Source organism: Talpa occidentalis, unplaced genomic scaffold (genome assembly GCF_014898055.3).
Source record: "Talpa occidentalis isolate TD23 unplaced genomic scaffold, MPIMG_talOcc4v2.1 talOcc4.10, whole genome shotgun sequence".
NCBI classification, from domain to species: Eukaryota; Metazoa; Chordata; class Mammalia; order Eulipotyphla; family Talpidae; genus Talpa; species Talpa occidentalis.
In genome coordinates this window covers 29,550,661-29,574,791 of record NW_023600993.1, presented here as the reverse complement: position 1 = coordinate 29,574,791, position 24,131 = coordinate 29,550,661, and the positions used below count along the sequence as shown (strand labels likewise).

At 38.8% G+C, this 24,131-nt stretch overlaps 1 protein-coding gene across 3 annotated transcripts in view; it reads right to left on the bottom strand.

Moving 5' to 3' along the window:
• Window positions 1-23,648, bottom strand: part of CTNNB1 (catenin beta 1) — a 34,099-nt gene extending 10,451 nt beyond the window's left edge. For all 3 annotated transcript variants that reach the window (XM_037526801.2, XM_037526804.2, XM_037526807.2), the window contains exons 1-7: window positions 23,461-23,648; window positions 4,259-4,319; window positions 3,615-3,842; window positions 3,187-3,440; window positions 2,824-3,062; window positions 2,533-2,734; window positions 1,027-1,171 (exon numbers count right to left, since the gene is read on the bottom strand). In XM_037526801.2, the coding sequence (XP_037382698.1) occupies window positions 1,027-1,171; window positions 2,533-2,734; window positions 2,824-3,062; window positions 3,187-3,440; window positions 3,615-3,842; window positions 4,259-4,271 (1,081 nt within the window). In that variant the 5' untranslated portion in view covers window positions 4,272-4,319; window positions 23,461-23,648. The remainder of the gene's footprint in view (window positions 1-1,026; window positions 1,172-2,532; window positions 2,735-2,823; window positions 3,063-3,186; window positions 3,441-3,614; window positions 3,843-4,258; window positions 4,320-23,460) is intronic.
• Window positions 23,649-24,131: the final 483 nt, after the last annotated feature.

The window sequence follows — 24,131 nt, the reverse complement described above, 5'->3', positions numbered from 1 at the left end:
TTGAAACTTCTTAAAATGAGGATTTGTAGGCCTCCAGGCCCACACATTTTCAGTTGCCTAATAACCTTGTCCCTTCAACATACCAGGGATTCTCATTAAGTACGTAAGTAACTGCGTTTTTCACAAGCACTACTGGTATTTCTGAAATAGCTGGCAAGATTTACATCGCCTTATTCAAGACGAAGTCAGCCACGCTTTCCTGTCCACAAGTCTATTGTCCCATTGCCAGCAGCTATCCTGGAAAATCATAATCTACCACTCTCCCATACACTATCAGGTAAAATTACTTTCAATAACTGGGGAAAAAATAGGTGTTACCAACACAATACTCCCAATATTTTCTTCTATTAAATGCTTTATATTCATCCTCTTCCAGTTTTGACACTTCCAGGTGAAGGAAAAAGGATGGTGGATAGTTAAGAGTAACTCTATCTTCATGAAAGACTAAGAGGTCCTAGCGTAGGCCATAGATTCCGTTCTTCCACCACCAATATAAATACAACTACACACACACACACACACACACACACACACCCTCCCTCCTCACCCCACCCCCCGCTTTGTTAAAAATATTTAGAGGGAACAGAAAAAATTTTCAGATTAGACCACACATTCACTAAGAACAAAATGTGAGTTTTTAATACTACTTGAGTATCCACTAACAATCAGGGCAATTTCTTTGCTACTACCACTGTACTTTAGTATCATTAGTTTGCTATGACACTATTTCACCTAGATATTCATAAATCTACTAGCAAAGCAAATCCTGAATTTGCCCCAAAATTAAACTTTATCAAGCCAAGTATTAGCTGTCATTTTTGATGGATAATAAGCACTATGCCTAAATGTGGCTTAAATACTACCAAATTGTAGCTGGCAAACAGAAACGTGTGTTTTGTATGAAGGTGATCTTGGCTACAAACTAAACAGGATGATCCACTTTCATCCCTTTTCCCTAAGACAGGTAAGTTAATTAGAACAGCAGATGCTATACTACACGTGAGCATAGAACAGACACATACTTACCAGCTTCTACAATAGCTGGCTTATTACTAGAGCAGACAGACAGCACCTTCAGCACTCTGCTTGTGGTCCACAGTAGTTTCTCGTAAGTATAGGTCCTCATTATATTTACTAAAGCTTGAGGTCCACCACTCGCCAGAATGATCAGCTAAAAGACATGTATATACTGTCAGTTGTGGAACCCTGATCAAATGTCTAAGAAAAACTATATTTTATTACTTAAAGTCGATGGCAAAATGGCTGAAAATCTTAAGTGTATTTCTAGACCCCATTACCTGGACTCACTCTATGCTAGGGTCCTTTTAAACATACCCTTTATCTATATAGCATCCCAAACTCAGATATCCCAATCCTCCCAAGAATGTATCAATGCTGCCCATTCATCATCTTCCCACAATGATCATAGCAAAAAAAAAAAAAAAAAACCCAAAAAACCAAAACCATGTTGTCATGCAATCGTGATGCCCAACATGAAAGTTCTAGGATGTGGTAAAAATGTGAACCAGAGTGAGCACTTAAAACTGCTAATAATTTGGTTCTCTGCTGTTTCTAGTAATATGCACCTTAAAAAGAGACACCATAAACTAATCATCCTTGCCCTTTACTTCCTTGTACACCCCCAATCTCCTGTCCCTACCCAGATTTTCTAAAAGCAAATCTCATCACTTCGTCTGTCTGCTGAAACTTTCTTCCTTTCCAGTGTTCAAGTTTATACAAGGACCTTCAAAATCTGTCCTATTTTAAATAATCTCCCTTTGAACGTCTGTTATTCTTTATAGTACTGAAGTTTCCAAAATTCATCATGTTCCTCCCTCAACGGGACTTTCAAAACTGCAATTTCCTCTCCCTAATCTTCACCGAGTGAGCATCCCTTCTCACCCTTGAGAGCTGAACTCAACTATTACTTCCTCCAAGAGGTCCCTCTGAACCCTCAAAACAGTTTCTATCACTCATGTGCTCTCATGACTCTATGTAGTTTATTATATTAGTGCTACACCTCCCTCCCAAGAGTAAAAGCTCCAAGAGAGGCTTGTCAACTGTATCTCTACTGCTTAGCACAGTTCTTTGTATATGCTCAAATATTAAAATAAAAATATAAAGGCCAGGGGCCTCCCCAGTGGCGCAGCGGGTTGAGTGCCGCACTGTGAAGCTGTCCGCAGCCTCCGCAGTGCGGGTTTGATCCCCAGCAGGCCAGGGAGCCACCCACCTGGTGCAGCAGATCTCTCCTGCCTCGTCCGCTGCTCTCCTCAGCAGTGTCTTTGGTTCATCTGCCTGTTCTGCTCCCTGCTCTGTCTCTGGTGAATTCTCTCACCCTCCCGCGCCTCTGACCTATACCCCAGTTCTTGTATAAATAAATAAATCTTAAAAAAAAAAAAAACAAAAAACAAAAGCCAAATTTTCTCTAGGCTATCTACAAGGTGTGAGGCATACAATAATTTGCAAGAATGACATAATACTGGGGATGTCTCCAATACTCCATGACAACCTCATTCAGAACAATTCTTTTACCTTGCTTTCTTGATTGCCGTAAGCTAAGATCTGAAGGCAGTCTGTTGTAATAGCCAAGAATTTAACATTTGTTTTGTTGAGCAATGCAACCATTTTTTGCAGCCCACCGGCTAAACGCACTGCCATTTTAGCCCCTTCTTGGTGTAATAAAAGGTTGTGCAGAGTTGTAATGGCATAAAATAATACAGAATCCACTGGTGAACTGGGAAAAAGAAAAAAAGCCTCATCAGGAATGCTATGATTACACTCTACTTTATCTTAGCTGTGAGCATTTTGACTGTATTTTCTTACCCAAGCATTTTCACCAGGGCAGGAATGCCCCCAGACTTAAAGATGGCCAGTAAGCCCTCACGATGATGGGAAAGGTTGTGCAAGGTCCCAGCAGTACAGCGAGCTGTTTCCACATCATTTGTATTCTGCATGGTGCGTACAATAGCAGATACCATCTGAGGAGAACGCATGATGGCGTGTCTGGAAGCTTCCTTTTTAGAAAGCTGATGGACCATAACTGCAGCCTTATTAACTACCACCTATAATGTAGACAATTAAGAGACATCAGTTTTCCAATACTGTTATTGGATAGACATTTTGGCACTACTTCCTTCAGAGTTTCCTGCAAAATAGTTTAAAAAGCTAACGTGTCCCATCACTTACCTGGTCCTCATCGTTCAGCAGTTTTGTCAGCTCAGGGATTGCCCTTGTGGCAAGTTCTGCATCATCTTGATAATTGATCAAATTTACAACCGCATGTTTCAGCATCTGTGATGGTTCAGCCAAACGCTGGACATTAGTGGGATGAGCAGCATCAAACTGTGTTGATGGGATCTGCATGCCCTCGTCTAATGTCTCAGGGAACATAGCAGCTCGTACCCTCTGAGCTCGAGTCATTGCGTATTGTCCATCAATATCTGGAAGAGGCAGATTCAACACTCACTATCCATAGTTCAGCATTAACCTGAATATCTGCTATCCTTACTGATGAAGGTGACATTGCTATCACTCACCATATGCTATTATATACTAACTTTCATGAATAACTCATTCTCAACTACATTCTTTCTGTAAGGCAATAATTCTCTTACCAGCTACTTGTTCTTGAGTGAAGGGCTGAGGAAATCCCTGGTCCCACTCGTACAGAACCTGGGTGGTATCCACATCCTCTTCCTCAGGATTGCCTTTACCACTCAGAGAAGGCGCTGTGGTAGTGGCACCAGAATGAATTCCAGAATCCAGGTAAGACTGTTGCTGCCAGTGACTAACAGCCGCTTTTCTGTCTGGCTCCATTGCCATGTCCAACTCCATCAAATCAGCTATAAAAACCAACAAGCAAAGCCATCACTACCATGGAAATATTGAAAAAAAAAAAGAAAACCGAAACACCTGATATGACCCATTGAGATTATTTTTAAAGTAAAGTCAAATCTGAAAGACAGCCAGAATGAGAGAATGACAGTCAGGATGATTAGCTTAGTGATGAAATATCTACACTCTTAGGGTATCACCTAACAATTACTCATTGAATCAGTGAAGAATGGTACTATATCCAGGCTCAATTCCTGCTGGTGGCTTGTTTGCCATTTCACCATCAGGAGAGCGCAGAAAATGGAGCAAAAGGTAGCCTAACAAGTAAGCAGGGAAAGAGGAAAGCAGGGGGATCTGAGCCAGATTGGGTTAATGGCAACAAAGCAGAGCCCCAATTTAGTAAGTGATGACTTGAGACACAAACCTTGGGTAGCCATTGTCCACACAGTATTTTCAAAACCGTTGTATGGTGAACTTCAGATACCCTAAAAGAATTAATCGAAAGTCGTTAGAATTTAAACTCAGCTTGACTTTTAACACTCATAATTCATTAGGATGGCCTACTAAATGCCATGTACTCTATCCACAAAAAGCCGCCAATGCCTCTTTTACCACGTGATATAATGAACACATCTCAAGGTCTCCTTCAGACACCCCACATGGCTCCATCACTGCTGAACCTCTAGTGAAAGCTTTAACAAGCACCTCTGTTTAGTAGAAACGTAAATTACAGTTATGAAATAAAGCTTAATTAGTGAAGAGGTCAAAGCAAGCATAAAAGCTCTAATAATGAAAAGCAAAGGGGAGACAAAAACTAAGTCAAATCAACCCTCTCTATTTAAAACTTTCCTCACTGAAAAACTTATAGACCCTCTTTGGAAAGAAAAGAGCCAATGTCACTGTAAAAACACCAAATTTTCATCAAGCAAGTAAAATGTGTTTTAATACAATACCCCGAAAGTAGATTCTGGTGACTGATTCAGAACACTTAACTTAGAAGCAAAAAATACTTTTCAAGTAAAATTTTGCATAACAAATTAAAATGTTTTCCAGTTCAAGTCTATCAATGATTTATTATAAACCTAAGTATTAGTGACTGGGATATACATTGATGAATATAAATTTAAAGTTAGTCATTCATATGAAAATTTTTAAAATATTTTTATGTCTACATTTTTAATTTATTGAGTAATATTCAGGAAAACTCTGGCTCACACAGGAACCTTTGCAAATGAAACTTTTTAAGGGCTCACAGTCTTAGATATTCCTGAAAACAAGATTTCTTCTGTTACAGAGGCTGCTCCTACACAAGTTCATCTTGTACTACAAATTAACATAAAGATGTGGACGCTAAGATTAAGTGAGCTGTGTTTTCTATTAATAGTACAGAGGAGTTTAAATACTGTTCAATGAAGTTGAAAACAGCACTCTAAAGTCTCACTTTCTCTATATAAAAGCAAGGATATGTTGACTGTTCCTAAAACTATTCCTCCAACACTATGGTTGTATATTTTACAACCATAAATATACTGTGACACCTAAAGTTGACAAGAATTGTAGACTCAGTGTCCACATTAGAAATAACTGCCAATTTTATGTATGAGGCAAAAGAGAAGAAAATAATAAAACTGATTTCTAACAAGACTCTTATATTTAAATTAATTGAAAGCAAGACTGTGTATTTTGATTCAACAGGACTAGGACAAGGCATAGAAGCCTGTGTTTTACTGAATAATTTGCCGTGCAGCAAATGATCTGCAGACCACACTCTGAGAAATACTTAACTGGAAGGAACCCAGTTTTTTTCCCCCTGTTCCCCACTGATGCTGTGGTTTAGCTTTTATTTTATGCCTATCTCATTATGACTGGCTTTTAAACCCCTTTCCTAATTCTCTGGAAAATGGAATTTAAGATATGGTCTACTCTGGGCTTCTCGAGTCAATGCCATGGGGACTCAGAAACCCCATGGTCATGCCTATAAGCTATGCAGCTATTGAAGAAGTGCTTTAATATAGCTGGCTTCAAGGGGGGAAAAAAAAAAACCTTACAGTGTGTCTCCTTGCTGCTGATGCAAAGAAAAAAACATTTTAGCCATACTACTTTAAAAAAAAAAAATCTGTTTATGAGACGAGACCTGGTAACAAGATTTATAATAATTTTATGAAAAACTGAAATTTATGTTCCCAACTTACACTATCTAGTTGACTGATGGGGACTTCTCAACATTGTATTTTTAATAGCATTTTAAAATTTATGCAACACACACAAAAATGATTCTTTCTCTTTACTGCAGCGCTATGAGAAGGGGGGGGCAAGTATGAGTCAACAGGTAGAGAAATAAAAAGTGATGTGAAAACGGAGACAGACATAAGCAGCAGTACATGCTAACTCGCCACCACACAGCTCTACGGACAAATCCCAATCTGCCAAAAATCTGAGAATTATACTCACTAAAAAAACTGAAAATACAAACATACTATCCAGAGAAAACAAGGGAAGAATTTTCCCAAAAGGAAACTCTTCCTTATTCTTCCTTTGGGCAGAGCCCCAAGACTTGGTTTCCCTCCCTGTCGATACTAAGGATCCAATCCCAGAGCTCCCAATCCAAGGCTTACAGTAACTTCAAGAGAACCTTTCATTATCCCAGGGACAAACTGGTTCCAGAGAAACAGAACTTAAAATAGGTGCAGAGTGGGGAGGAAAACAGAATACTTCTTTTTAGTACCTTCATAAAGACTGGAGAATAAAAAGCTTACTATTCTTTCATTTTATTATCTTCTCTGTGCCATCCATAAAGTAATATATGGTTGGAATAAAATAATATTGCCTATGATGATATGCAGCTAATGACATTTTGGCATCTCTGATGCCAAATATCGTATGTATATTAGTATATGTGTATATATTATATATATCATTTATGATGGCATATAGTATGCTTTTATGTATTCTTTTAATATTAAAATCAAGTCCTAATGTTGTAGAGATCCTTATATTATCATTTGTACAGTATCACATGTCTGCAATATTAGTTAATACTTCCCCATAATTAATTTGCCCTACCCCATTTAGTTTGCTATTCAAACAAAGCCACGTATCCTTCATATAAATAATTCTCTGAATTTCTCCCTCCTGAAGACTGCTTCAACTACAATGGGTAAGAATTTTTAAGATCTATTATACATAGCTTCAAAATACTGAGGAAGCCTAAACTGATGAATTTTCACAGACAGCATTGTATTTTTATAATTTCCAAATATGATTTTATGCCATTGTTTATATATTAAAAGTATACAAAGTATAGAAAACACACAGTATAAACTGCTTAATACTCAGGGGGGCAAAGGGAATAGAAGGGGAAAGGTTTGTGTTAGACATGGCTTCAAGTCTTAAGTTTTTAAAAAATCTAACAAACACAGCAGAATTATACATTTAATTTCAGTGTTAAGTACAAGGATGTTTACAACATTATTCCCCACAGCCTGTATAGCTAAAATAACTAAAAATAAGAGAACAACTATGTAACCAACATTTCAGGCACAGTAATTTAAACTCTAAGAATATCTTTGTACTTCAATCTTTTAAAACATTTTAAATGAAATTACAAGGGAAAAAAGAGAGACCAGAGTATTTTATGCAAACTTTTGTTAAATCAGCAAAACTTTAAACACTCATGTCTCAAATACCAGATTAAAATATTCCCCATCTCCTTAAAAAGCCAGCAGTCACAAAAATTAAACAGACTAAAAGATTATTTTTAAAAAGCTAAAGACTATTGTTTTGTGGGAGGGTTTGTTAATATTACTCCTCACAATGAAAATATTGTTTCTGAATTCACAAATGATTGGCTAAATACCTTTAAACTGAAAACACTGCTTACATTCTAGAGGCACATTATGCCCATTTATAAATGGATTTAATTGCCTGATGAGGTAGTACAGAAAACAGATCCATAGCTTAACTAAGTTTTTAATAAAAGTGACCACTAAATTTTATGTGAACTACTTTCTTATATACAAATAGAATAGCTAGAAAAATATAATCACAAAACTATTTTTCATAGTTGTAACAATAAAAAAGATACATATAAGATTAACTGGAGATGTCTTATCTAGACTTGAAAAGTTTTGTGTTGCATAATCATTTTCTCTAACATAATAAATTTAATGTTTTCAGATTTCCTTAGAAGTAAAAGGGATTTTTAAGTTCACTTGCAATAGAAACCTGAAGATAATAAAAGACTCAACTATGAGACGGGATCAATTCTATCAAATACTAAAATAAATCATAAATCAACCACATCAAATGAAGAATTGTAGTGTTGAAATATGAATAATACACTATAGCAATCAGAAAGCACCCTGATATAACGAGGCAGTTATTTAACAGATGAAAAGATGATATTCCAATTAGTAAGAAAAAGCTGGATTACTTGATTAATATTAGCAAAGGAAAACCCCATATAAGCATACCTTGAAACCCTGAAACTAAAAAGGGTAATGCAGGATGGTTTCTGTAAAAAATGTTTTCAAATTCCAAGCAAAAACAAAAATTTTTTTAAATGACAAACTGGACAAAAAATGTGAAGTACAATTAAAGACTTATCTACAAGTACACAAAACCTGAAGTCAAATGAGTAAGAAAATACAGCAAGGGAGGGCCTCCCGGGTGGCGCAGGCCGTTGAGCACCACACTGCGAGCTGTTCGCAGCCTCTGCAGGGCGTGTTCAATCCCGGTCTGTCCGCGAGAATCCCACATGGTGCGGCAGACCTCTCCTGTCTCGCCTGCTGCTCCCCTCAGCAGTGTATTCTTCAGTCTGCCTGTTCTGTTCCCCGCTCTGTCTCCAGTGAATCCTCTCACCCTCCCATGCATCTGGCCTGTACCACGGTTCTTGTATAAAAATAAATAAAACTTAAAAAAAAAAAAAAAGAAAGAAAAAATACAGCAAGGAAAGGGCAGGAACTATCATTTCAAGGAAAAGTTAGAAAACAAGACTTTAAATCTACATATTTTTCTGCTTATCAGACTGGTAAAGATTGCAAACAGATTAATAACACCCACTGCTGATAAAAATACAGCTAAATTGGCAGAAGTTTTTCTAGAGGCTATCTTTATCCATTAAATATAAGTATAAATGTCCTTTGACTTAAAAATTCCACTTTTGTAACAGAAATAAATTCTGCACAATAGTCACAGAAACATGCTAAGAGGTCAGTCTAGTGAAGCATTCAGAGAAAGCTGGAAATTACCCAAATGTCCATTAACTGCTGACTAAATTAAAAAGAAAAAAGTATCCATTAAATGGAATATATACTTATCTGTTGAACAAAATGTTACTAGCATTGCAGTTAAGGGTGAATAAAAGAGTCAGTCATATTTATGTATCTAAGAAAGCCTGCATTCTAAACAGTTAGGAAGTTAACAGCAATTGCTTTGAAGAAAACAAACAAGGTAAAAATAGAGTGACTAGTTGGGGAGACTGGTTATGCTAGGTAAGAGTAGAAGATGAGGGACCAGTATGGATAGAGGAACATCTGAATAGAGGAGCAACTAGCCAGGTAAATATGGGGCAGAACACTCCACGCAGAGAACAAGTAAAAAGGATGAAATGGGCTATTTGGTAAAGGTACTAAAAGGTCACCAGTGTTAACTAGACATCAGGGAACCATGAACAAAGGTGAGGACCAGATCAATAAAGATATTACACATAATCCAAATGTGCAATGGGAAGCCTCTAGAGTAACATGATTTATGATTTTTAGCATTTTTAAAGTTCACTCTAGCATCTACATGGAAAAGGCTATGATGGGTAAATGCAAAACAAAACAGGGAGACCGGGAGACCAGGGGACCAATTAGAAGGCTACTGTTAATCACCCAGGTGAGAAAGGGTAGTGGATTACTATGAAGCAACTAAAAATGAAAAGGGGACATGGAAAAAAAGATTCCACATGCATCTTAAAATGCAAATCACGTGCATATTAAGTTTTAAGCATAATTTTTGCATATATTTGCAGAACCAACTGTACAGAATACATGTTTAAGAAAATATTGTGTATCATTCAATCCTACATTATCCAAATATGTTAGCCAAATAACAATACACACATCGTGAAAAAAAAAAAGTTTCTAAGCATAAAAGCTAAGTGGTCTATAAACTCAAGGCTAAACATTGCTTTTAACAAAAAGTGACATACTCTTTGGAAAAATAACCAATGCTTTTTGAAAGCAAGGAAATCAAACTTACTGTTCTTTTGATATCTAGGCGAATGCTATCTAATTTTACAATAATTTCCTATTTTGAGTAATAGAGATTTTCATTCAGTTCTTAGTCTATTAAGGGAACAAAATTCTAAGAATCAACTGCATCACAACGAAATGCCAGATTTCTAATTAAATCACTTACAGTGTTCTCAAATAATATCCTTTACAGCATTTTAGGCTGTTGCTTTGTGATTTATCCCATCTAATTTTGCCCTTGACGTACTTAACAAGGTAGCATAATTAAATATCTAGCAACTTCAATTCTTAGCCTAAATTATCGCCTAATCTTCCCAGGAACCCCATAAAGTAGACAGCAGTCCCCAAATTATCAGATGAAAAAAACTAACCAGCAGTAGTTAATGTAAGACTACAGTTAATAAACTGCTCAGTTAAAATTTAAATCCAGATCTGTTTAACTCAGTCATGTATCCTTTAATCAAATCATTTCTCCCACTCCCACCCCAAGGTTTCAATTAAAAAATAGCAGTTAATTTTATGGATAAATGCAAGAGAAGGGATAACAGAAAGATAAAGGTATCATATGTAACATTAAGGAAGTATATTCTTTGAAGTGACCACAGCAAAAAAAAACCAAAAAAACAAAAGCCAAAACAAAACAAAAACAAAAAACCTCTAGGATTAGAAATACTCCATACTTTGACTATGTCTTGACAGTACTGCTGAGAAGAAAATGCAAAATTTTCGGGCCTCCCCGGTGGCGCAGCGGTTGAGCGCTGGGTTGCGAAGATGCCTGCTGCCTCTGCAGCGCCCGTTCGATCCCCGCTGCTCCCCAGACACTGGGGGAAGGTCCCGCATGGCGCGCAGACCTCTCCTGCCGCCCGCTGCTCCCCTCAGCAGTGTATTTCGGTCCTTCTGCCTGCTCTGCTCCCCACTCTGGCTCTGGTGAATTCTCTCACCCTCCCGCGCTTCTGACTGTACCCAGTACTTGTATAAATCAATCAATCAATCAATCAATCTTGTATAAATAAATAAATCTTTAAAAAAAATGCAAAATTTTCAAACTTAAGTATTATGCCAAGGAAATGAAAGATTTTATTTAATCTTAATTTTAACCCTAGACTTTAATCTCCAGTTCTAACCTATCAGCAGAATTAATGGCAGGGACTCAATGACTTCCAAAAGTAATTTAACATGTTATTTTATACCCCATAACCTTCCTCTTTACTTATTACAAGAATTTCCCTTCCCCATGATAGCAACATTCTGGTCTTAAAAAGGAAAAAAATGAGTGAACTTTGACAGCAGGACTTCACCCTTAGTGCCTCACTGTTTCCAACATGCTTAGCATATATTATTCAGCTCTTTAATATTTGATGGACTGAATGTGCCAATAAGAAAAAAGTTCAATAAGAAGGCAATAGAACACATGAGATTTAATAGTGTCTTGGACAGTCAACAATTATAAACAACCTAAAAAACTTCTTAAATGTCTTCATTTAAGACAGGGATTGAGAGCAGGGATTGGCCGATTGTTCCCTACTAAGGACCAAACAGTAAATATTTTAGGCTTTGCAGGCCCTAAGTTCTCTGCTGCGATTTCTCAACTCTGCTACTGCAGTACAAAAGCAGTCATGGAAGATATGCACTCTAATGAGCGTGGCTCTGTTTCAATAAAACTTTAATTCACAGAAATTGCCAATTCTGAATTGCATGTGCCATGAGTTACGTTCCCTTCTTTTGATTTTCACCAATCATCAAAAAATGTATAAAAACTATTCCGTTCTCAAGTCATACAAAACCAGGTGGTGGACAGCTGACCAACTGCTCCATTTATTACATAACTTCACTGAAAAACCAAAGGCAAGTGAGTTTACATTTTGACTAATAAGCACATTAAACCTAAATGTAAGATCAGTATCAAGAAGAGTTTTGAAGTGGGCTCATAAGTTACTAATGTCCCATACTTGTTCTTTAAGATCTTCCAACATAGGCTGTATGAAAAACAAAACTGGACATATGAAAGCCAAGTCAAGATCATTTACTTGGGAAAAACATTTCAGGCCATTAAGACCACATGTGTTAAACTGGAATTTGGCCCCAAATTCCACACACACCTTTTAAAATCCTTTTTTAAATATAAAGATCTCCAAGCATGCTTGAAGGATCTTTTAATGTGACAATCAGATCCTTCCAATGTTTCCATCCTAGAATTTTTAAGAAATGACTAAGCTCTTTCCCCATGATTTTCTACCAGGAGGAGTAGGTATTTTCTATTTAAGTATCATACATGCCACTGATGGTACTACCCACAACAAAGGGCTACAGTTGTAGACAAACAATATAATCCAATTCTATTATAACATCGCTCAGTAACCCAGGTTGAAAAACAAAACAAGAACCCTGACTCTTCTCAAGCATCAACTTGAGAAGCAGCTACTCATTTAGACAACAGAAGTTCTTAATCTTTAACAGAATTCTGCCCCCTTGTATTCATCTAGCTTGTTACTCTACCAAAAAGAAGGATATTTTGCCATTGACAGTCTTCGATACTAGTAGATCTCATAATTAGGCTTTCTTATATTCAAAAAGAGTAGCAGAGTATCACAGCAAGTAGAATGAACCAGGAAGCTTAAATTTCAAAAAAATGACTGCTTTTGTTATCTTGTCAACATTTCAAGAAACAGCTCTAGAGTTCTTTAATTGTGAGCCCAAAATATGTACCAATAAATGAGTCATAACCTGGAACTACATTAGAATGCCTCATTGGTATATTACATTGTTTTCTCATTTTACAAAATTGTGATGTAAATTCAGAGATTTTCTGTTCCACTAAAAAACTTTCTACAATGTCTTCATTTAATCCTAGTTCCAGGACACAAAAATATCACTTGTATAAATGCAATATATGTGTGGATTTCATTCAATAATATAACAAAGTTGTAGGCAACTGCTATATGCTAGGAATTATAACAGATTCTGGGTATATAATGGTGATTAAAACAGACATGACCCTTACATTCTTAACAAGGAGATAGACAAATAAGAACAACTGTATAGAGTAACAACTGTTAACAAGCAGAAGGTAGCGGAACAGCACATGGACAAGTGGAGGTAATCTTCAAGCTGAGGCATGAAGGAGGATGCAAGAGCCACTATGTAAGGAACAGAGCAGGAACTTTCAGAAACAAGAGAGAACATGTACTCAAAAAAAGCCCAAAGTCATGAAATACTTAATCATCTTTTAAAAACTAAACCCTGAAACCAGAGTGGTTCAATTACAGTGGGTAAAGATAAGTGCAGAGTAGTTAAAAAAAAAAAAAGTTCATGTAGGGATCTCTAGCTTTTGGTAAGGAATGTATTTTTTTATTCTAAATGCAACAGGAAGTCCATGAAAGACTATAAACAGGTGACTTGTTAAGTAACCCTTTCTGAGTTTTTAAAAGCTGGCCTTGGCTAAGCTGGGGGGAAAAAAAAAAGGGGGGGGGCCAGAAAGAAAGGGAAACCAGTAAAGCCATTCTAGCAGAAGTTGAGGTGATGTTAATGGCTTAGGCTAGGCTAGGCTAGTTACTAGGCACAAAAAGTAACTAGATTGGAGAAACACTCAGGAGGTAGAACCAATAGATTCTGTGAATGGACTAGTTGTAGTAGATGAGAGAAATGTAAGTAGAAGAGAGGAATTAAACATGACTCCTAGATGTCTGGCTTGAGCAATTAGACTGTGATGCTCAATGAATTTAGTGCAATGTATGAAAAGAGGCGTGGTTCTAGAACAGCACTGACTGATTTGGTAGCCACTAGTCACACATGGCTATTACATTTAAACTTAGTTTTCCATTCTTTAGTCACATCACCACACTTCAGGTACTCAATAGTCACATGTAGCTGGTGCTTACCACACTGGATAAGATCAGATGTAGAGTATTTCCATTATCAGAGAAAAGTCCAACTAGGTAGTGCTCTTCTAGAAGGAACTTTAAAAACGTTAAGAAATGCTGAATGATCCAGCAAGACAGCAGCAAAAAAGTATCCATTTGATGGGTCGATGTGGGGGTCCAACAGTGAACTAACAAAGACCATATTCACTCAAATAATGAAAGCAGAATATAAACTATAATGGAAGATGAAAAGAGGCGACCATGACCACTGGATATCTCTTTCAAGTCATGAAAGAAAGCAGAGAAAAAATGGACCATTAGCAAGTGAAACAAAGGTGGTCCAACCGTAGAATATCCACCCATTCCTTTAATGAGTATAGCTTCTAAACGTGTTCTTGCTACCAAGGGTACAAAGTCAGGACAAGACCCCAAGAGGGGAAAAGAACAAGCAAGTAAACCATGGTTATTTCACTGTACAATTAACTGCCACAGAACAAGAGGAGGAGGATAATATCAATATAATAAAAGCAAAGTACGCAAACAGGGAAGACCTCAATGTGAAAGTGATACATGACACTAGCCATAAGTGGTAGGAAACCACCTCTCTATGGTCTGGGATGTATTTGTATGCTATTAGGAATGACCCAAAATGAAGTGACTAAAGTCATTCACTCAACATACTTACTGATCAACTACTGTATGAATCTAAACACAGGAAAAAAAGCAGTGAAGAAAATATAAAAACTGTGTCTTCCTGGAGTTTACTTTCTAAGAGGCTAAGGAAAAAAAGAAAAAGAATCTATTATGTAGACAGTAGTGAGGGCTAAACAGAAACAAGGAAAAACCAATAATGCAAAAGATGATGGAAAAATGAGTAATACTGTTGAGAGCAAGAGAGAATAGAATCTAGTGTATACATGAGCTGGTTGTCCACACAGTTTATCCAAGTTTAAAGAGAAGGTAAAGGTCACAGCCATTGATATGGGAGCCTGCAGGAATTCTTCCAATTATTCAATATGCTTAGTGAAATAGAATGCAAGGACATTAGATAGTGTGAGACTGGAGGAGCTGGTGTTGAGAGGTTTGAGAAGGAAAAAGAAACAGTCATAAGGGAGGTTAAATTAATAGATATGGGACCAATGGACGTGAAGCCAGAAAGGACAAGGCTGCTGACCCTCTTGGGGTCTTTGTCCTGATTAAGATTCAAATCTGAAATTTCAACTAGATACAAATGAAGACGAGGATACCAGTAAGTTTAGATGGACCGATGGAAGCTCCAGTGGGGACTGAAGCATTATTAGAATTGAAGTATTTTACTAAAGGAATGCGTGAGATGCTTGATGTAATGTGACTATTAAGAGGAAAGGTTTTCTATGACGACAATGGGAATGTGTGGCTGAATGAAGAGTGAAAAGAAAAAAAAAAATCACTGGAGAAATCAAGGAACTGAGGGTGAGAATATTGAGGGCATTCCCCTACATCAATACTGTTCAAATTGCCAGATCATGCCACCATAAGGAGTTTACGCCAGATGACAAACACACACACAGCTTCCTTTATCAAAAAAAAAAAAAAAAAAAAAAAAAAAAAATCCTGCTACAAAACTGGTTGAACTAAATAGTGATTTACATTCTGGCATGAACTCGTCATTGCAATTAATACTGGTAACAAGTAGTTCATAGACCAGACAACATTTTGAGCATCACGGCTCTACATGCACTGATATCACCAAGAACCAAGAAATGTGACAGAAATAAAGGTGCTGATAAAGTGTTCAAGAGAGGATGGAGAATGACCCAGGAAAGTTAGTAGGTGACTGAAATATAGAGGGGTAGTGGATGGTATAACCTGATGGCACGAGATTCAAAATTTTAAATCCTAGAAAAGGGTAAGAATAAGAAGTTACAATGAGGAACAAAGACGATACTATCTCTTGGTTCAGAAATAAAAGGTGTGCAAGAAGAGAAAACATTTATCACTTGAGAGAGCTGCAAGCCTGTCATAGCTGGAGCAAGAAAAGAGGCAGTCCCAGAATAAACTGAGAATAAAAAGGATTTTTTGACAACTGTTAAGTTCCAGAAAGCACAATGAATGGATTTCAGATTATAAAAGGTGGGACATGGAGACCAAAAAAGCAATGTGATTAGAATCTGGACTAATGAAGGTAATAAAAAAGATGGAGATATAACCGAAAGAACAAAGTCTTTCAAAAAAGCACATGTCAAGACTGGCCTCTGACCAGAATATAACACTTCCTCCCTTATAAGAACACCTGATGCAAACTGATAAGGTAAAGGAGTTCCTGCATAGCTTCTGATGAGGAAGAGGGGACTAATTTGAAAAGCAAAGAAAAGGTTAAATAGTTCTGTCTTGGAACTTTCTAGAGAAATGTAATATGACCTGAGATATAATGGTATTAAGGAGAAAGCTGAGGTCCTTTAGCATATAGTCAGGCTTTCTTCTGCGTAATCAGTAATTCTTGCAGGAAGTTTCAATTTTACTAATTTCCACCTTTCACTTATTAGCAATACCATTTTATCTATCATTGCTGTGCTTCATGAATGATGACCTGAGCTGATATTCAGACTTTTCATCTCAAATTTTCCAAACTCCTCTTTCTCACACTATAGGGAACAGAATGGCTGGTACTCTGATTCAGGACCCAGGAAAATGACAGCAGAATTAAGGCAGGTAATAAGGCAGGACAACCTTCAGATACAAAATAGTAGTTTTACTACACAAATATAACTAAAATTTAGAATATAAGCTTTGTTTCAATTCTCATTTAACTCTTTCAACAGACATAATAAAAATTAATAACTGGGCTTAAAATTTTAACTTTAAAATTAAGTGAAATCCCAGAAAAACATGACTATGTACAAATGTGTTCTGTAAACATACTATTTTCTATGTAACATTTAGTGTCTAAATTTGTATCTAAAGGAACTACCAAGTGTAAGTAATATCTGGCATTACTACACCTTCTCAGTAGCTCAGAAAAGAATTTAAATTTCTACCTCAGCATTTTTTGCACAGAGGAATGGCACTCCACTTGGAAACCTCCAGTTGGATTGAAAAATATTTCCAAGAAAATTCCTGTTCCTCCCTTATACATGTGGCATTCATCTAGTACATGGAAAACTTCAAAGACAGACTGACTCCCTACACCCTTACCCCCAAACCACTTAATTATACTTTAAAAAAAAAAACATGGGATCAGTTTACAACCACCAGTCCTCAGTGTAGCGATTTACTACAATCTTTTAAGATCATCTTCAAATTACATCCTAAGAAATTCTGCAGTAAATCTAACTTCTCATGTTTATACATGGATAATGTACATTCAAGTGTGTGTATAGTAATAATCATTTTAGTATCACAAAACCCTGTTAATAAGAGCACATTTTTAACTTCCAACACAGATCAGCTACCAGCATTGAAAATAAAATTGATCAGATATGGCTTACATATACCAAGAGAATAAATTCCAAAAAACCTTAAACAGGTTAAAAAAAAATCATCACTTCCATCTCCTTTTAAACTAATTTTGTTACACACACACCTGCTACAAATCAGTTAACGGGAATCAATCAGTTCAGCAACATGTGAATTACAAAATCGCAAGTAAAATGGGATTAGGGAAGAAATTAAATTAGTGATAGAAATACACAGGGAAGCAAGTAAGTGCTATGATAGTTTCATACCAGCAACATACAGCTTTCACACTCTTGAAACTGTAAAAGGGAAAATAATGTATTTTCAAGTTCAAAAGAGACCAGAGGCAAGAACTTTCTGGAACAGTGCAAATGGTTCTATTGAGTAGACAAAGAGGTGAGCACCTCTAGAATGTCGTATGAGAAACCAGTGATCTCTTTTTGCTAGCATTTTATAACATTATATAAAAACAACCACAGGCTACAACACTATTTTCAGGTGATGCTTTTTAAAATCAATGTTAAACCTAAGAGAGGGTGGTGGTACGATGGGGGTGGGGGGAAGGGAAGCTTAAGGACTATGGTGGAGGATGATTATGGGTGCTTCTGTGGTGAGTTTGATGTGGTAACATTCCTCTGAGAAGGTGTGAACCAACCTAGAAGCCCTAAATCATATACAGTACTATAAACCAGTGTTACCTCAATAAAAAAATGTACAATTTAAAATATTGGGTTGTGGGAAAAGTCATGACACATTTTTTTTGCTTGAAAATCAGAAAAAGAACTGTCATAACTTTCCCGACAACCCAATAAATACTAAAACCAACACTGACCTCTAGACATTTTCAGTCCAGATATTGTTTGCACAATAAGCATGCAGCTTATTAAGCATGTATTATTAAATACTATACAGAAAACTTCTCAAACTCAGGAAATGAAAAACTTCATCTTAGCAGCAAAAAATCTAAGTGACTAAATAAGTTTATTCTGACCAAAAAGCAGTATGACATTAAAAGTTATACTCAACTTTTCATTATCTAAACTTTGCTTTTAAATTCTGGATCTAGTCTGATAATGGCTTATCAGAAATAAAGGCTCATGTTGAAAACAAGGACTTGATTTGAAGATATCAATAAAATTTTTAGCTGACAGGATGGTGCACACACAGCCAGAATTTGTCCAGTATTTTAAGTGCCTTTACAGATTTACATTTTAAAAATACACTTAAAAAACTAAGATGATCAAGCAATGAGCAAGATAGTACTTCTCCTTGACCCAAACTACCTTAATTCCTAAATTTAAAAGTGTAGGTTTCCCAGATTTCACCAAAAGGTTAATAATGTGGCCCTATTTTTAAGTTCCTAATCTATGATTAATTGCTACAGACATTTTCCAAGTGCCTAAACAGGAATCTAACAGTTTAACAACCTTATCTCCTGAATTACATGAATCCACAGAACTTGGTCATTTAGTAGACCCATCATTACAAAAACCTACTGCAAATGGGATCACTGCAGACATTACAAACTGGTAGTATACTGCCAATAGGCATATTAATTTGTGCTGAATATTGCTTTAGAGGAATTTCTTTCACCAACACGTGCAAGCCAAAAAGTGCCTATTAATTTGGATCTCCAACATTAACTATATTCCCACATAATACCTGGAAATTGCTGAAGACTGGATGTGTAGATGGGACATGTGCTCTCCAATTTGTTGTGGACCACAGTGTCCCAGTTACTGAATATCTGCCAAGCTCTGGAGACACTGAGTAGCCATTTCCATCCACTATAATACAAAGTCCCATCTTACAGATCTTGAGGAAATTTTTACCTTAATCACTTAACTTGAATGTCAAATTGTTGCATGCGATATTAATGATGACAAGTAGTCAATTTCAAGAGCTACATTAAGTCCCTACGAGATTTTTTTTCAGTAAGCTGTACATACATTATTTTTAAACTTTCAAATCTACTCTCATCTCAGTAAAATCTTGGGAAATGTTAAAAATTCTTTCCACATAAATTAATGGTAATAGCATTCGCAGATTCCAAAAATAAGCTACCAAATCATACCAAATAAGAACTTTTGGTAGCGGGGAAACCTGCATTATAGTCTAAGATTCAGATAAGCTGACTCAACTAGCTTTCTTTCTGATAAACACCCATGTTTTACTATATAATTGATTTTAGAGAAATTAACCATCCACTTCATTAACATTTTCTGAAAAATTTAAATTTTTACTATTCATTAATATTAGACATAATCTCCAAATGACTGTTGACTTTTTCATTTCTCTCATACCATTTAATTAGCAGTATTAATATGAATAAACTTATAAACTATTTCATTTCTTCATTGATACTTTTCTCAACATAACTACTCATAAATATATTCCACACTAATTTGCTGTAAGTTTAAAAAAAAATCAGGTGGGAAGTATATGGGGATTATAATCAAGATGAAAATGCATACATTGTGCAAAACTGAAAAATGATGTAAAAAACATATAAAATTTAAAAAAAAAATCACAAGCATTACATTATATCCACTGGAGGGCACTCAACATGACCAAAGCAGGCAATGAAAGCAAGCTGTTCAACACCACTCTTACTCTGCTGCATCAGGTTGGAAAGAAACTGGGGAGTAGCGGTGCTTTGGGGGGAATGGAGGAGAGCAGTGAGGAGTATCTCTTAAGAGATACACACGATTAACAAATTCAAAAAGGTAGTTAAATTCTAAAAAAGGGGCTCAAATGTGACTGACTTTCTTTTAAGAACTTCATTCTTCCTTAGGGAGAAAACAGATCATATGCATACTTCAAGGATAGCCTGATTCAAGCCTCAACAGATGGATCTAGGTTTCAGAGTCAAGCTCAGTCTTGTATGAAACACAAAAGCAGCATTCTTAAGTAAACAGAAGAAATAAAGAACTTTCTCCTGAGTTTAAGTGATGAAAAACTATTAGAGATAACTCCTACTCATTTTCAAGGAACACAAATCATGTATTTTCCTTTCATGAAAACTGAGAAATATATTTAGTCTATTAAGTCCAGTTAAAGCACTCACAATTAGGGCAATATTACATAAACAATAGTTTAAAAATTGAGAAGTGATTCAGCAATCAATGTCCTCTCACTGAGGATACAAACAGCAATAGTTACATGTTCTCTACTAACCAAAGTAGTTTCTAGTCTATGCTTACTATTTACTTTTTTAGTATAAAAATGTTTCTAGTTGAGTTGTTTCAACAAAAGATATGTTTCCCAATGAAAAGAAAACTGCAAGAAAACACCTAATACAAAGAATGTTTCAAAAACAATGTCACAAGTCAACATGGAGCACTACAAAGGAGTTCCCAACACTTTTCATGAGAAATGTACCCTGCTCTAAAGCATTCATCCTTTCTGTTAGCTACCAAGCGTGTTTCTGATGAAGCTCAAAGTTCAAACTTAAAATTTACCACCTCACTATCTACAATTATCAACAATTAAGCAAACCATGAAAAACAAAATCACGTTGCAACTGGACAGATTAACTGTTTATTTCAGTGACAAACATTTCATTTGTTTGAATATTCTTTATATAGTACATTTCTGAAGTTTTAACTTCACTGCTACTTATAACTATAAAGTGATATTCCATTTTTTTTTTAATTCTCCATGTCTCTAATTTCAACAATACTACTACTCCCCTTCCCATTCCTCTCAACAAAAAAAGATTATCTACAGAATGTTCTGCTAAGCACCACATCTCAAAATACCCATAAGGAGACTTGCCTGCTTCATGTTTTCTTTTACTAAAGGGAGAGTGAGGGTAGTCTATGAAAGTAAGTCAGACAGAACTTCACTTAGATGGACAATTTTTATTCCAATTATCACTAGTAACAGTATGAAATTCAATTCAGTTGGTTTTAATAATGAAATAGACATTTTTCTACATAACCCTGGAAAAGGAAGGAATCAGATATCGAAACAGAAAATTCCTGAATGCCTGACAAGTAAACATTTTTAAATGTTTTTTTTTGTTTTTTTTTTTTTTAACTGACTTCCTTATTTCAGAAACTTAGCTTTTCCTGAAATCTAATTTAAATTACTGTTCTTGCCTCTGGGAAAATTCGAAAGGCCTACGTCTCCACAAGGACTCTAAGATACTAGCTACACTAAACTTTCTAGAGCAGTTTCTTTTCCCCTCAAGGACTTCAGACTTGAATAGCCTCAGCATTCCTTTAATCCTATAGAATAGTCTTCTGCAAGTTTTTCAAGTTAATGTTGCAATCACTTAGGGCCTTGTCCTTGTCCATGGCCTCCATAACAAAGACTAGGCCAAAGTAATGAATATTAGGTGCAAATTAACCAAATTTTTGAACCGGTATTCTCAAATAAACCTACTTTTTAAATCCACAGACGTTTCGTTTAACTGTAAAATTAATGTAGCAGAGCCTTCCTTTAGGCGCCCTCCCAAAAGCGTCTACTCTGGCAAGAATTTCAGCAGATACTAAATAGTAGGATTTTGTAAATAACATTTCAAGCTATGTCTAATATTTGTTAGAATAAAGACAAGTTAACGTGAAGATACTGAACGTAATACACGTTCACGGAGGGACAATGAAACGTCTCCCAAAATTCCAGACAAAATTCTTTATAACTTAGCGATCTTGAAAAACATTAGCCTAGACTTTTATCAAAGGCGAGCCGGCTCTTCAAGTACATGTCTAGTCTAAGCCACCACTACCCACTACACAAAGCTCCCATTTCACTGACACCGCTCCTTGATTTCCTTTTGCCGACCTCTGCATACCAGCAGGCCAGTTTCTCTTCATTCAACCACTCACAACCTCGGGGGGAGGGGAGGAGAGCGAAGACCACAGATGTCTGGAAGATACAAAGTACGAGACAATGCTCTCTCCAAAGGGAACAGAGAACCAAGGAGACAACTGCACCCAACTGCCGACGCTTTCAAGATTAGCGGATTCAGAAGCGGGCTGCGAGAACTGAACTTCGAAAGTCTCTGTTCAAAGTCCACTCCCCAGACAAAACAGTGAAAGAAGTTGCAATGCTTACATTTCATCTGGCCAGTTTCGCGGGGAAGGCAAGAGTCCCCTCCGCCGAAAAGAAAACGGGCTTTCAAAAACCAAGTTGCGCTTCCATAAAACTATTTGGAAAAAATATACCTACGAACAAAATCCTCGAAGCAATCAGAGGCTGAACTCCGCGGTTCGCTCGATAAGCAACAGCCAGCCCGGTCGCCCTCGCCCCCTCTGGTCGCTCCCAGGGTCTCACACCCACCGCCTGCAGCCCGGGGGACTCCCCGCACACTGCACACTGGCTTCACTCACCTGCACGCTGCAAGAAAATACAAGTGCAAGACCTGGATTTCTGCGTGCAACACCTACTGACGCATCGCACCGCCTGCACGAACAGTTTGATTCCTCTAAGATTTAAAGTTGTCTGGATTTAAACAAGCACCAGCGCCCCATTCACATAGGCAGACGTTAAAAAAAAAAATGACCAACAATTCTCCTAATTCGTCTTCAAGAACGAGACGGGGAATATGGAGAGAGAAGTCCACCGGCCCTATCACTACAGCAGATGGGACCTCGGGTGGCGTCCCAGGCTCCGCACTTGTACCCCAACTCCCCGCTGGGAAGGCGGAGCCCCCCGTCCCCACCCCGCCCCCCACCCCGGGCCCGGCGCATCCCGAGGCGCAGGGTTCCTCCCCAAACTCGGCCGCGGCCCGAGCCCCGGACGGAAACCACAGCCCTCCCACCCCCCACCCGGCCGGCTCTTCGAGCTCCCGGACGCCCCCTCCCCGCAAGCGGGGCCCGCCGCCCGCAGGCTGGATCCCCGGGGCCCCAAGGGGCACCGCGGCCGGAACCCGGGCCCGGCCGCCGCCCTCCGCCCCCCGGGCGCGGCCCACCCCCGCCGCCTCCCCGGCGTCCTCAGCCGGCGCCCCCCGCTCCCTGACCCGGGCCTCCAGGATGTGCCGGGCCCGGTTCCCACACGCCGCCGGGACCGCGCGTCCGCGACGAAGTTTGGCTCCGAAGCCCGAGCGGGAGCAGCCCCGGAAGGGTAAGGAAAGCAGCGCCCAGCACCTCAGGGGAACAGGCTCCTCCCGCCGCGGGAGTCCGACCGTCCTCGCCCTGCGGTGGCGGCTCGGCGGGGACTGGAGCTGCTCTCCGGACCTTCCTCCGTCTCCGCCTCCCCTCACTCTCCGCTCCCGGGGCCGGGATAACGCGGCTGCCACAGACCGAGAGGCTTAAAATGGCGCCGCACAAGGAGCTCTTATAAGTCGCGTAGAAACCGCTGTATCCTGCCGCCGCCGGCGCAGCGCGGAGCGTTCCGCCGCGCGAGGACAGGGGGCGGGGCGCGGGCGGGCAGCGGCAAGTAGTCCCCGCGCCGGCGAGTCGCCCGTTCTTGTCCGACCGCCGCGGGCCGGGGCGGGGCGCGCTCGCGCTCCCCTGACGCTCCTCCGGGCACAGGCCCGCGGCCGGCCGCCCGCCCGCGCTGGGCCGGGGGCGCCCTCAGAGGGCGCCGGGGTCCCGAGCGGGGAGGCCGGGGCCCCCCCGCAGGCTTCGGGGGCGGGGGCGGGGGGAGAGGGCGGCACCTGGACGCTCCCCCGTCCCGAACCGGACGCCCCCGCCCCGCGCGTGCCCCGAGCCGTGAGAGGGACCCGGGCTGGCCGCGCGCTTTGTGCCGCCGCGGGAGGCGGCCCCGCGGCCCCCGGCCCCGGCCCGCGCGGGACGGGTGGCCCCGGTCCTGCGAG